Source organism: Drosophila suzukii, chromosome 3, assembly GCF_043229965.1.
Source record: "Drosophila suzukii chromosome 3, CBGP_Dsuzu_IsoJpt1.0, whole genome shotgun sequence".
In the NCBI taxonomy this organism is placed as follows: domain Eukaryota; kingdom Metazoa; phylum Arthropoda; class Insecta; order Diptera; family Drosophilidae; genus Drosophila; species Drosophila suzukii.
The window spans coordinates 62,963,243-62,978,904 of record NC_092082.1 but is presented as its reverse complement, the minus strand read 5'-3'; the positions used below and the strand labels follow the sequence as shown (position 1 = coordinate 62,978,904).

Sequence of the window (15,662 nt, the reverse complement as noted above, 5' to 3'; positions counted from 1 at the left end):
ACCCCTCCGAATAGCCAACTTTTACACACCGTTAATACTTTTTGGCTCTATGTGCAATTTAAATCTCAATAAACTCACCACCTAAGCAATAAAGTTAAACTAAAACCAAAATATCAAAAGCAAGTTCAACTCGCTCGCTCGTTTTCTTCATCTAAAACCAAACAAAAAAAAAAAGAAAGAGAAAGCTTCAGAAAATTGGCTCCAATTGAACTAATTGTTTTATGCTTCTAATTGTTTTATGCGAAATTTCTATCGATAACTAACCGCCAAACCAAACCGCTTAATCGAAATTGCAACCGATCCGTAATGTCTCGCGAAAACTCGCCTCGCCACGGCTCGTTCCGGCGCACCCTGAACAGCAGAGATCCTTCGGCAGGGGCGCCGAGTTCTGGATCCGGATCGGGCCCGGGGTCGCCACACCACCAGCAGTCGAACCACCAGCACTATCACCACCACCAGCCGCCGATCATGGAGCACGCCGGCGCGCCGATCTCCACGTCCGCCTCGAACATAGCCACCGTGATGGAGGACGGCGAGAACGCCCACCTGCCGCCCCTCACCGGGTCGGGTCCCAGTCGCCAGAGATCCCTGCGGGATCGACTCAAGGACGGCATCACCGGCAGCTTCTCCTGGCAGTAAGTCCCGCCACGCTCCTTCCTTTCGATGCTTCTTCCACCACCTTTGTTCAAAATTTATTACCACTCTTTTCTTATCCCTCACCCCGACCCCAAAGTTTGAATTTCTTTTCCGTAGTTTTATTTTCCAGTAGTCCAGTCTCCACTGTATGTTAAGCTTTTCTTTCTAGACTTGGATTCGATTTAGTTAGTACCCACACGATATTTAAACGCACAGTGTTGTAAGTAAGCAATTGAAAAGGGACTCTGACAAGTGTGGAGTCCTTAACAAAAAAGATCACTAGACTGCACAGCACCTTATTATATAATATATGAAATAAAAACTGAACTTTCCTAAAATTTAGGCTTTATATTGGTACATTATTGGTAAGTGCTGAGGTTGAATGTTTTAAGTATCCAGAAGTTGGTTCTATCAGCATAATGAGCAATTTCACAGAGAACGATTAAATACGAGTGCCTTTAAATACGAGTCATAATGAATACTTGTTGATTATTTGCCTAGGAAATAATTCTAGGATCATTGTTTATTTTACTCACTCCTTCAGCTTATTCCGGGTTTTTTGACACTTGGGGAAATATATAATTGAAAGCGAAAGCTGAAGCACAATACCTCTGACGTAAAATTAAAAACCTACAACACATCTGTAACAAAAGTAAAAACAAAGCAATTGTACAGTTTTAACGGACACGGTGAATCAGAGGTCATAAATCAATTAAATTTGACACTTTAATTTCCCAGTCCTCCTTCGTCTTGCCAAAGGGAACTCACGCGCAAACAATCACCTAAAGAGGCTCAAACATTGCATAATTAAAGTAAAAATAAATATCAGGGAGACGGCAGAGAAAGCGAGAAAACGAGAGGAGGTTGCCATATGACGGATTCAAGGGGTGACATAAGCGAAGTCAATGCACTTCACTTCCCAACCGAAGTGGGAAAAGCAGGGATAGGTGACAGCACGTGGAAAAGCTAATTCACAAACAGGAAATACAAATTAACACCATTTATATGGAGCTCGCACTTAGAATAAGATGATATTCTTGTTTTTCCATACACAACACAAGTTCCTTATTTATAAACATTTTTAAAATTAAACACTTTAATATAACAGATTAAAATGGGTTATTATCGATAGGGTGCTATGACTTCCTAAAATATTTACCTAAGTAACTTAGAATAATTTATTATCTTATTTCCCCGTATAGAACAAAACTGCCTTATTTATAAGCACCTTTCCAAATTAAATACCTTAATACAATGCCTTAAAATGCATCATTGCCTTCAAAACTATCTCCACCGCTCAAACTTCCTAGGTTACCAACAATGATTTCCCAAAATATTTCCATAAGTCAGAACGGCGAAGAACAAAAAAAAAACTCGCAATTTATTTGCAAAACAATTGAAGCACGTGCAGCGGGCCTTGAGGTCATCGTAAACGCCTTTCCCCGACACTGACCCCTTTGCCCAACTATACCTTCCGTTCCACCAAAAAGTTGTTATAAAGTCAGTTCAAAAGTTTGGCCTAACAACAACAATTTAGCAAACTTTCTGGACATTTCATTTGGCGGGTCGGCAAAGGGAGTGGGTTGGCAATTTTTCCGTTGGCCAAGTAAAAGGAAAAGTTCACTTCGAGTTGAGTTATTTTCCACCCGGCGTATGCGTAATATTTATTGTTCTAAAACTTTCACTTCATGTTCGCCAGCAGCTCGCTTGTGTCATTTTCATTATACAGCACTTTTATATAGACACCAGAGTAGTTATCGCCTCGACGTCGCTCAGCCAATTTGACCTTCAAAGTTTTGCCAGTATACCTGCACTTCTACTCCACTTCCCCACCCACAATATACCCATACACTGTATCCCATACCCTCTGGTGTATTGTATCTTGTATCTGGTCGGGCACTCCTCAAACTTGTTCTTCGCGCGGACAGCTGCAACTGCAGATTGGATCTGTGCAGTTCCTTTAAACACTTTAAGCTGGTAATTTATAACCTTGAAACCCTTTTTAGCTGGCCTTGTTTCCTTTGTTTACCTGTTGTCTCTGTGGAATCCCTCGCCGATCTCCTTTTCGTTTTTAAGTCAGGTAAGGGTTTTGAGTTGTCGCTTGGCCACTTTTCATACCCGCAATTGTGGACATATACCCCTTGCACCAGAAGTATTTCTATACCTTCCTGATCACCACAGAAAAGAAGGAAATGCGAAATACATATACTGAGTACGAGGTATTCAATGACCGAAACACTCCTTCTACGGCATTCTTACTTGTTGTTTTTAAAGCCGGTTCGTTCAGAAGCAGACTCAAACTCAGACACTTGGCAGGCAGTTAAGTGTTCAGTATTTATTGTGAAGTTTTGTACGAAGATTATGGGGCTTAAGCGTGCTTCATAAAATGGAGGTAGAAGTCTGAGAAAGGCTTTCAGATCTTTGGCTAAGACGCTGTCTTTTAAGAAATTCGAAGAACAAATTCGTTTTGCCTATGTCCAAGATCCAAGATTTATTAATGCCTAGTCACGACTCCTCTTTGACATGAAAGCCTTTTGAAAACACCCTCCATACAAAATTCCTTATAAGTAGCATTCCCACTTGAAGGTGACTTGGAACATGTAGCAGATCAACCTTGACCCGGTCTTTAAGTTCGCATCTCAGATCGAAATTCGATACTGTCTTCAACAGACGCCCACACACGATCAATTCAGTCAAATGCTAATTGAAATTTCAGGAGCTTGTGGCTTTTGTTTCACCACAAAACCCAAGTGGGAAAAGAGAACAATGACAATAAAACCATAAAGAATCGAGACAATCGCACTGATTGTTTGGCTGAGCAAATACTTTCGACAAGCCCCCCAAGATCAGATCTTCGAAGCGAACAAGCCTGGCCAACGTGACAAGGCACTACACGACTTCAGTTCGGAGCGGTACAGCTGAATTTTGGATGTGTGAACAGTTTTTATGTGTGGGCATTAAGACCTATGACGATGCCGTGCACGTCCCGCGCCGCAGCGTTGGTGGCTGATAATAACGATAATGGCCAAAATGATGATGGTAATGGATGTGTGGGCGTTTCCCACTAAAACTGTTGACTGACTGGCGGGGTAGCAAATCCTTTTCCCAGCGCCCTACTAAGAGCATACACTTTAAAAATGGGTCCAATTTAGAGCCTATATCTTTTTGTAATATCTATAAAAATATTTCTCCAATTTAGGACCCATATCTTTTCATAATATCTATGGGTTTTGGCTTTCAAAAGTAAAGTCATGAGAAGTATGAGTATATTGGGCTAGAAACAGAATACAAAATGTCTCAATATCAAGTCAGTCATTTGTGTGGTTTCAACCCCTAAACATACAGTTCATGATTATCTCTCACATAGTGGTTAAATTTCAGTATCTTAAAAAATGTGCCAATTTTAAGGGCCGTTTTCTCAGCAGCGGCTTGAGTTTTCAAGTCTAGAAAAAAAGAGTTTAGAGTTGGGTATGACCATATAGGGGTGGGTTTTAACTCTGGTTATATCCAAAACTTTTTTGAGTGTAACTTACGCTGACATTGACTGTAAATAGCAGTTGACCCTGAAACGATGCACAAGAGAATCTCCCCCCTTTCTCCCTCCCCTCCCCACCACTCTAAATAGCTGGCAAATTGTGTGCTCATGTGTGCGCTCCTGGCCGAGTGTAAATGTGTGTGCCAGAGTCTGAAAGCGTTTCATGTTTGACTTTCACTTGCAGCTGTGACGAGCTGCAACGTTCGCTGCGCCTGTCAACGCCAGCAACACTGTGCAACAGCAACAGCAACCGCCAGTGCAACAGCAACAACCACGGCCCACCAGCAACAACAAATGACATCGGCAACACGCTCGTTTGTATCGCTCATGTTGCTGGCGCCTGACATTGTTTTTGGCCATAATTTACATCGATTGCACAGTGGTTCAAAGAGCGAGCTGGAAGGCTCTTCAATATGGTGTTTAAGACCACTCATTAAAACCAAAATCATTATAAGTTCCCCAAAAATAGCAATCCTTACTAAATCATTAAAATAAATAATGAAAGACTATTTTTAAATCAACTCATATACTAAGAAATAATATAATAACAAGGTTAAAGTTTATACAAATATGCAATAGTGGGGGTGCCAATTATCTTTAAAGTACCTTGGAAAACTCATCTTTGGTAAACAAGATTATATTACAAAGATTGTAATACTTTTTGAAAAGTTTTCAAGGACTTTATGCTGAAGCTTTAAGAAAATGTTCTCCAAACAAACTGGAATGCAGTAATAAATGGGGCTCATTTCCACACGTACGACCTTGAGGGCTATTTGGGAAAATCCCCGAAATGTATCCTTCACCACAGTGCCTGCCAAAAGAGCACTCATCCGATGAGCGTTTCCAGCCCGAACGTGTTTGGGGTTGTAGCTGTGGTCTTGTCTTCGGCCGGGGATAAAATGCAACGTCAATGTTGTCCACTGCCGCCCCACCCCTGCCCCTGCCCCTGCCCCTCCCCTAACATCCTGCGCCGCCCGCTCACAAATTTTCATTAGTGTTATGCCATCGCTGTTGTTGTCATTGATGTCGTGGCCTGTCGCTGGCAGCTGACTGCTCCTGCCCCATCCTGCCCCCCCATCCTGCTCAACATCCCGCTCCTCATCCTCCACATCAGGTTTGACGTGGGCGTTGCCATAGTTTGGCCAACGGTTATTGTGTTTGCGCTTTGCATAACGATAATGAAATGACGCTTAATAAAAAAGAGTGGCAGTCAAGTCAAACAGAAGCGAGTCTTCTAGCTGCCGCCTGTCCCACGCGGCGTATGAGCAATGAGCATGCAAATACATTCAACGAGGCCTTTTAATATTCATTTATTGCTACAATTAATTGTCAGCCTGTTAATTGTGTTGAATAAGGCGTCCTGGTGGATCAGAACTTTTTGTGGAAAGAAATATGGGTTTAAAAATAGAATAAGCGATGAAAACACATGTATCTTTTAGTTTAAGTTAACTATTAAACTTCCATACAACCGTCTGAGGTTTTACTACCTCATTCCTGCTTTGATTTGACTTTAGCTATCGCCTCGTAAATCAAACCCTTCACCTGGCTTTAAGTTACACGCTGCGTGACGCTCGTGGCATTATAATCGCCTGCAATAGGCGATAATCCCTGCATGACAGCCCTGATATACAGCCCTTAATAACAACTGTAAGGTGCTTTCGCTGGTTTATTTACGATCAAAGAAGAATTTTGGTTTTTCTCAATTAGCACAGATCCCACAAGTCGCTAATTATAGCGATCATCTTACTATATCCAATACTATAAATATTTTAGCGTATAGATGAATAAATAAGCTCATTTTTGTTTCGCAATTTCAGTTTGGCTGCTTTCGCTTTCCTCAGAATTGTGTTATTAATAAATGCAATGACCTGAAGACTTGTCTGGCTTTCGGGTTTCAAGAAGCACTACAAATTGTTCGGGAAGTTCTGACAGGCGGACATGCATATATATGGCGTTCAGATACATACCTATTTATACATTTGTAAGCCAGAATGTCTGCTGGCATTGTTGGTGCCGACATTTCGACTGACACTTTGTAAACAAACCATTTTCGTATTTTTTCATAAATTGCGACGAATTATATTGTGTTATCTAAGCAGAAGATATCCACACAAACATGCAGAAGTATAAGTATGAATGTAAGTGCGCGCCAAATGGAGGCAAAGGCACTTAGCCAAATTGTACGCATTCATTTTTAATAACGCAAAGGAAATTTTCTCATTGCTTTTAGGGCCTTTAATGCGCTGCTAAATTCTGTGGAATTATTTATTGCTCCAGAGTGATTTTCGCCAAACGATTCGGCTTATTCGTCTCAAATGGCAAAACAGAAAATGTTTTAACCATTTTCCAGAGCTTTTCATTTTCTTCGTTAAAGCGCAGTCTGTGAACTTTTTTATAATTGTAAATTAAAGTAATCTAATTTAAATCGAAGTCACTTTGGCTCTAATAAAACTACTTCTAAGAAAAATAATGTGGATAATTTGGCTGCCATTTTTATCTTAAACATGAGTATCATTATTTTATTTAATGCAAGTTAAGGAATGATTTTTCCGCACTTCCCAATAACCCCCATTTGTTGTTTTCTTCAGCTCATGTAGAGATACGTGTTTAATCGATTTTCACACCCTTTCCACTGGCTATTTCAATGCCACATGAGCCGCCACGCCAATCAATTTGGCATTCAATCTACGAGATTGCTCATATATATCAATATAATTATCTGTCATTATTGCTCGCCGAACACATTACGCGAACAATGTTCGAACTGCTATCGATTGTCTGGGATCAGTGTTGTTGTCCTTGCTAATCGAATTCAGCATTATGATTTGCTTTACAAATTTATTGCTTTTGAAATTGGCCTAAACATGTGGAATTAAGCACGGCAAGGCAGCGAAGCATAGCAAGGATATGGGCAGCTGTCGACCCGGGGGATTGACACGTGAGCCCCGGATCAGGGATCCCAAATATGGCTAAACAGCTCAATTAGTTTATGGACAGAATGATTTATTGACAGGCGACCTCACATCCGTTGGATGCGAAAGCATTCCATGCTGGAGGAAAACTTATCGGTTGTTTGTTTGTCACAAGACTTTTCGTCGCCTGCTCGAGTTTTCAATTCTAATCTCTTTAACTTTTATTTAATTAGAAGTCCACAGGCTGCTTATCTCAACGGCTACCTGATATTTGCCGTATTTATTTTAGGGGCTTCAAAGGCAAATAAAGCCGCCGATAAGCCCACCGATCCTCCCACCCTCGCGAAATCTCCATTGTAAATGCGCAGGAAATTTCCGAACTAGACACCCGTAGCTCAAAAAATCTTTTGTGCTACGCTGACCTTTCTGAAAACTAAGAGATAGTTAGTAAGGTAGCACGATGGTTCTTTGTTGTCAGTGTTTGCACACGCATAAATATTTGAACTGCCAGTCAGTAATGGAAAAATTACCAGATTTGAGGGGTGCATAGTTGACTGGACTTGCATCACGTATGTCACGCGAATTTTCTAGAATGCAAAATCCCATCAATGGAAATTTTATTATCATAAGTAAACACTGGGAGTAAGGCAAGTATATCAAGTGAATATTGGAGGGTTCTTTGTTTCATTATACAATTTGAGTTTAGGACCATTAAAAACTGCCTTATCGCAAGAGAAAGAAAACTTTAGTTGGCAGAGAGTCACCTCCCATTAAATGTTTGCTAGATTTAAATGGGTCGACTGTTGTTTAACCAATTTCGTACACCATTGAGGTGATACATCATCTTTTAAGTCTCGTGATTCTATGATGGGCCATTTATAATAATTCGATTGCTTGCTTGCTGGAGTCCTTCTCGTGCGGCTAATTGATGTTTCGATTCGACTCATAAATAAAACAGTATTTTGTTAAAAAATGAAATGTTTATCTTTGTCTTTGCCCTGTCAAAATACCTGCGATACAAACACAAATACAGGCCAGGTGAAAAACCAAGGAAGAGTATACTACGCCTGACATTGACCCCAATTATGGCCAGCATGTGTTGCCAAAAGCTTTGGAAAAATACGAAAAATATTGATAACACAAAAGCAACCTTTCCAACGATTTGTATTCACCATGTAAATAAATTATAAGCCATATGCCCCCAAGGGGGAAAAGCAGTTTGGGTTTTTGTTTGCGTTTTTGGCGAACAAATTTTATGTGCAATACAAATTGATTGACTGCATAATTGGAGTTGAAATTGAATTTCCCACAAACCGGACAATAATGGATGAATATTTAAATGTTCTATGACAAATGTTTTAGCACGATCCCCAGTCCTTTCCCCCATGAGCCCCAAATGGCAAATGTCAGTGGGTTTGTCACTTCCTTTCGCAACTCAAAATCACTATGGGGTTGAGGCTAGAATTTATGTCTCCGACAGCAGCCTTTGACAGTCTTTTTGAATAGAACAAATTCATTAATTAAACTCAGGTTTTGTTATTGAAAAAATGAATACGAAATGGAGTACAACTCTGTTTGAGTAACGAGATTGCTGACAGCAGCATATTCAATAAATACATATTCAAATTCGATTTGCAAAAATATGTTGTAAATACTCTATAGAAAGAAGTTTTTCAGAAAAAATATAAATATATATTTTAAAACATTTTTATTTTCAGAAGCAATATTTCAATTATTATTTACAAGATTTTAACTGCAAGTTACATGTTAATGAATCAACATATTAATCAGAAATTGGTTCTGAAAAATTAAATTAATGTTGAATATTGTTTTACAATATTATTTACAAAAACTTATGTCTTCAAACCCCATTTTAACTAAAATAAAAGTCCAAATATTCAACCCAACCCCTTGCCATTTAAATCCCATTAGGTGTCTACTATTTAATTGTTTTGTTTTCATTTCGAATACAGAGCATTCGCGAATTCAGTCGAATTCAGGCACGTTTTGCAATTGCTTTGCGAATTTAAGGCACATTTATTTATATGAATCAAATGGCGCGCCCAAAGCGACGGATTTGATTGAAAAAGCCGAATCGAAAAAGTAAAGCTCAAATCGACAACAGTAAACAAATAAAAATTTCATCCGCAGCAGCGGAATAGTCGTTAGTGCATCCATATAAATTTGATTTTTATGCATTGCATCAATTAATTGGGAAAATGAAACGCAAACAGAGGCAACAACAACATCGGCCATTCAGCAGATAAACGAACCACCGCCCACCGTCTAGCCGGGACATCCACCGCCTTTTGGGGTTAGTAGGTGGGGGTGATGATGTATATAAGGGGGGCTCCCGAGACCCAAAAATGCATCTTTTCAACTGCCTGGCGGCGACAACAAAATCGTTTGAATTTTTCCTCATTTAAACGAAATTCGCATTTCCCGTCAAGCCGGTTTCCCAGCGTTTTTCTTCGCCTGGCCGCCGACTTTTCATTATTGGACCACACCACACCATCATGTGCTGCGGCCATTTGGCAAGCCAAACAACTTGCAACCAACGCTGTGTGCGCAGACTTTGCTATTTTTAGCAGCTGCAACAAAAAGCCGTCGAAACACTGCTGGCCAGACACTCGGTTTGGAAGTACCTTCCGTCATTTTCCGGGGGAGCAACAACAACCCAAGGAAAATGAAGCAAAAATTAAAAAGTAAATCTTTTTGCTTTCCTCGAGCTTTGCATATTCAACAGCTCAGCAACAACGGGCTGGGAACCCTGCCAGTTGGACGGCAAATCGGTTTGGAAAACTGAGCACTGAAAATGTCATTTGGTATTTAAATGAAGCTGCTTAAAAGGGAATATTTCGCTCTTGTACTTTTAGTTTAACAGCCCGAAGAGAGTTGGCGATGAGTTTGTTTGTTATGGAAATTCTTTGGGGGCAACATAACCCCTAGATGAAAAATAAGAAGAGATCAGTGTAGTGTTCTTAGCAACGAAGTGATTAACATAATGCTATTTAGCCTTTCAAACAAGTAGTAATACATAAATTGAAGAGTCCAATAAATAACGTAACTCTTTACAAGAAGCAATTGAATTTTTACAAGCTAGCACAAACCACATGCTATAAAACTTACAATCAGTCTTCCCAAGAACTGTGGAGTGAATGGCATTAGCTCATTTATTGTATTTCAATAGCTTCAAAAGCTAATTACAGGCTTGTCTTTATTTTAACCAATCGCAAAATCAAAACATTATAATGTCGATTCTTTATGGCTCTTAAGCTAATTAACATTTGAAGTCGAATACCAGTCGGAAGCACTGGGGTAGGTGTGTAAGCTCAAAATTCTTTCAACGGGTTGATTAACCTTTGGCCTCTTAATGTTAAGGTCGATAAGCTTTTTTGAAATTTTATTTTAATAATTATAGTAGTTATAATAAATTATCTAAATATTTAGGAGTAAAAGGGCATGAAAAAGAACTTACAATTATGAAATCATTTTTGTATGTAGCATTTCATGTTATTCACCTCACCTGGGACTAGTTCGATTGGAGGCCCTGATTATCCATGCCCATAGCCACAGCCATGTCCATAACCATAGCCATAGATTTAGTCATAGCTTTGGATATACATGCGATTGCGTTTTTTATAGCCCCCAAGGCGCATTCGAAAACATTTACATTTTAGTTCAGACAATTTATGATTGTGTAATAATATTGAAGGCTGAAAATTATAATCGTCCGAGTCCGAAAAACTGTAAATACGCTGGCAAAGGGGGGCGGAGAACGACTAGCTATAAAATGATGTTGCACTTTTTCTGATTTCGTCGAGTTGCGTATTTTGAAATTTGCATAATTTGCAATTTGAGCCCAGTCATGCGTCTTAAATGAGCCAACGAAAGAGGAAAAAGTCAGCCGCTACCAGCAAAATGAAAGAAATTCCCAAGGTTGAATTGGAAATTCTACTTTTCCCTCTTTCCCCGGCGCTGAAATGCAGTTCACCTTAGGGTGAATGTGAATTCTCTGGGCAAATGCTTCAGCCTTGGCGGCAATTTCCTTGTCGGGTGGAAAACGCAGGTGGGGAGGGGTTGAGATAATTGCAGCACTTTCACCCCCTCAACAATGACCTACATTAAAGTTGAGGAAATGCACTTGCCACCGAGAAGCTTCAAGCGAAATCAAATAATTGCAGCGGCGTCACATGGCGTATGAGTAATTTAAATGAAATTACAAAGTCGCCGCAACTGACTAACCTCCAAAAAAATAATAGCAACAATAAGTGTATCGCAATTGCAATTCAAAACAAGTTCATTGCACATGCGCACCAACATTAGAAGAAACAAACAAAGTCACCAGCTAACCGATGATCTTATACACTTTTTTGCAGATACATGTGTATCTCAGAAGTTGTTTATCAAACAGCTAGAAAAGTGAAATATATTTATTTTTTACCATAAACAATCATGGTGATTATTATTATACTTATGTGGTAACTGAATATTCCATTCTTTTGTGTGCTGTAAAAATGGTCCTTTTTTGTGTGTTCGCTTAGACTGTAAAAAAGATAGAGTATCTTCCCAAAAACTGTGCAAACACCTCACCGTAGTTGAAATTCCCCCCGGAAGGGTGTTAAATCGGCAAACCGAGCTTTAAGAGGTTTTCGCTGGCAACATGTATCTAAACATCGCTAAATCCACGCACACTTGGAAAAAAAACGGAAATAAGCCAAAAGCCTCAAGCAGGTTTTTGGCCTGCACAAAAAACGGGTTTATTGCAGCACATGTGGTCGCGAGAGAGAGAGAAGAGAGTAAGTGAGAGAGGTAAAGACGCAGCTGCGACTGCGCTGCGGTCGAAAAACATAATGCCGACGTCGCACAGTGGTTGTGAGAAGCATAATATTGTTTGACACCCCCTAAACGCGTCTCAAGGGAAACATAATATTACAAATATGATAAAATTAAAAAAAGGTTGTCTCAATAAGAAATTAGAATGTGGTCCTTCAGCATTTTATTTTCAATGAGTATTAACAAGATTAGACATATTTTTAAAAAAAACTATTTTTAGAGCGTACTGTGGAGACGAAAATTTTAATTTAAGGTATTCGCATTGTTAATCTCCATCAATAAAAAAATATATTCGTTATTGAAATACTATTGGAAAACTAATAAGCTGCATATAAACACATTTTTGAAGACTCAGTTATTATCCACACAGTGTTATCTATCGTACATTATGTGCTTGCCAAGCTATGATTTTTACAGCGAAAAACTCGAATGGCCCCACTGTGCGTCGGCAGCGATCGGGCAGATCGGTCGTTCGGTTTTCGGTTTTCGGCTCTCCACTTTCTGAGACAGAAACGTAGAAATTTCGTTCGATTCGATCAGTTTAAGTTTTCCATTTGCACCGATCGCAACGCAAAGTAGATACGCTCCCCAAAACCCAAAACCCAGAAAATCAGCTGAAGAAAACACAACTGAGAGTCCGCGCCAAACGAAAACGAAACAAATAAAATAAACGCGCGCGCGCTCAAAAGTCTGTTTAACAATAAGATATACATATGTGGAGCATCAACGACAAAATTGTAAAGATTATTTTTAATGATATGTTCGAGTTGTGTGCGACTGTGCGATGCCGAAAATTTCAGTCTGATAATTACTTTTCTGCACTCATTTTCCGATCGTCCGTTGCATTTCAGCCATTAGCGTCCGTTGTTGAGGCTGCAGAAATAAATTGAATTGTTTTTTAAGAAAATTACCATTCCGTATTGTCCGCAGTAAATGTTATTTGCAAGGGTCTTTCAGGCTGAAGTGCTTAAAAAAAGAAGGGGGAATGGAAATGGAACTGTAATTTCCATTTAACCCATTTATTTATTGAATATTTAATGGATGTAATGAATATTAAATTCAACCGATCCACTTTAAATAAATTCTATGTTTGTCATAATATTGCCTAGATTATTTTAAATTAATTGAAACACAAGCATAAGTACATTTACTGTGAGTAATGCCAGTATTTTTTTATAATAAAGCAAAGCGGAGAATTTAATCTGCCTCATGAGTGTATGAAAGTAATTATAAACATATAATTAATTTCCAATCAAAAAATGTCCACAGAATACATAAAAAGGAATCAAAAAGTTAGTAATTGTACGCGAGTGCTGTTCTAAAACCAAGCAAAAGTGTCAATACTGTGAAATCAATACGAATGAGAAATGTGACTAACCAACCGAAGGAAAACCAATTGTGCCAAACTTCGAAAAAAGACTAAAAATTATAAGAAGGTAATATTTGCAAATGTGATGCAATAATTAATGGCTGCGCTTGCAATTTTTTTTGACAAGCTTGGCTTAAAGCTATCTCCCTCTCCTTCTCTCTTTTCGCTATTCTGTTTTGCGATTGTTTTAGGCGCGGCTTGCGGTTTTTTCTCAGATTCTTTGTGCAGTGAACGGATTTTATTTTAGTCGGTCCGCTTTAGTTTACCGTTCCAATCGGCATTATTACCCTGAGCCACTCGGCCATTTCCTTTGTTCCTAGCTTTTCGGGCTTCCATTTTAGATGAGAAATTCAGCAAAATCATTTGTGGTATACTCTCTGCAGTTTTTCGCCCGCAGGTCATGACATTCGTGTAATATCTTTTTGTTATTGCTTATTACAATGACTAAAGCAACCAAGAAAAAATATAAAAAACAGCTGACCAGCACAAAAGAAACCAGGGAAAAACTTGGCCAACAATGACGAATACGACACACAAAAAACCAAAGACCTACGCCTAATTTAAGGTCATCAGCACAATAAAACAACAACAATGACAGTAACCACCGACGGCGAAGAAGAAGCAGCACTAACTGCTTACAGCTACGAAAAAAAAGTTCAAGTCGCCAGTTTCTCCAATTTTTTTTTGGATTTTCTGATTTTGTCTTTGGCCCTTCCATGCCATTTGAGTGGAGAATTAAAAGGCAACGGTAGATAAAAAGTAATGATCGCACACATACGAACAGCCCCAATACAGTGGCCTTTTCCCCTCCCAAAAGCTCATTTGCCTTTGCTTGACCCGCTAAAGTAGCCGTACTCGTAAGCGAAAAGAAAACCCCAGGAAAACTACAGACGACCTCTTCAGAACCAACCTAAAATCAAAGAAGAAAGTGGACACAGAGTTAAATAAATTCGTTTTCCAACACTGAATATTTATAGAAACCAGGAAATTAAAAATACTGAATATATATGATACTTTAAAATAATCGTATTCCCCTCTCCAAATCAAACCAAGTTTCACAGAAAGGGGAAAAACTATGTAAATCTAGATCTGTGTATATTCAAACCAGTTCCGAAATATCTTGCAGTTCGATTCGCAGACTGTTTGGCGACTGCAGCGGCTTCTCTCTCTGATTTCCACGGCCAGAAAAGTGAAAAAGAGAAAAGCATCCACTTGAGATAATCGATGGCTCAGGTCTTCTCGGTGTGCGCTTGTTTATGTTTTATAAATAGCACAGAAATGCGTAAAACGAGCAGGCAAAAACAAATTATAATTAGAATAAATGTTAAGCCCAAACATTGACACATACCGAATACTAGAAATAAATCCCAATCCAGGCCAAATTGTAAGATTTCGAAAAATACCATATTATATTATACTAATTGCGACGCAAAATGAATACTTTTGGTGTGATACGCTCCATCAACTTTTGATAGCATAATTAATGCGGATTAACTCTTCAGTTTCTATTTTGACGCGTTTCAGCAAAGTGCCGCACAAAGCGTTGATACAATATTTATTGACAAAGCCATTTATCACGACGTCCGCAGGGTGTGCATAAATTTCGGGCCACGTGACGCCGCCCGACTTCTAGATAGTGAAACTAAATAGGCATTAAATTCTATACCTATTAAGTTGTGCTACGTAGTTTTTTCTACGAAAAACTAGGGGTGGCCACGTAAGAGTGCAATTGCCTATGCAAATCAATTAAAATTGTCAGGAAACGGTGAGGAGAAAATTGCAAAATTAAAATAAGAAGAAAGAGGGGAAAATGGAAAACGAAGTGCAAATAAAATGACTTAATAATTTAAAGTCCCAACACGGAAATGCAAATTCGCAACAAGCATCTACGCATAGCCGCATCTGGTTTTTTACATTTATTGATTATCAGTGACAGTTCCATGCCCATTCGGTGTGTAAAACGAGGAAGTCTCTGAGTCATTTAGCCGTTGTTATTATGGCTGCCAAAAGGAGGCTTGTCACAGGACAGAATATTATAATCTTGCTGCTCAATAATTAAACTCATACATATATTTTTTATGAGGTGTCTTTTTGTCATGTTGTCTTTTCATGCGATTATTTATGGGCTTTTGTTTGCCGCTGCTCACTGTACCTGACTTCGGCGAATTCTACTTGGCCCAGACAAAGAGGCTTACTGTTATTTGTTTGCTCAAGTTGGCGTGAAAAAGTGTCATAATTACACAAATAAATATAAACCCATAGATATTTATAAACACACCCCTGTGCGCCGAGATTCAAACAAAGGCACTTGAGATGTCCGCTCCATCATTAAGTTACTCGAGACACAAAGTACTCTCCGTTCTCCAAACAACAA

The 15,662-nt window shown here is 39.1% G+C and overlaps 1 protein-coding gene across 19 annotated transcripts in view; it reads left to right on the top strand.

The window, feature by feature from the left end:
- mtd (TLD domain-containing protein mustard) overlaps window positions 1-15,662 on the top strand; it is an 81,837-nt gene that overhangs the window by 14,892 nt on the left and 51,283 nt on the right. For 4 of the 19 annotated variants that reach the window (XM_065866168.2, XM_036818952.3, XM_036818951.3 and 1 more), the window contains exons 1-2: window positions 12,468-12,656; window positions 13,189-13,355. Coding sequence is in view for 6 of the 19 variants with exons in the window: in XM_070995786.1 (XP_070851887.1) it covers window positions 307-635 (329 nt within the window). In the remaining 13 variants the exon portion in view is untranslated. Of the gene's footprint in view, window positions 1-14; window positions 636-12,466; window positions 12,657-13,188; window positions 13,356-15,662 lie in introns of those variants that run through there. The other 15 variants (XM_036818962.3, XM_036818959.3, XM_036818957.3 and 12 more) reach the window with 9 other exon arrangements.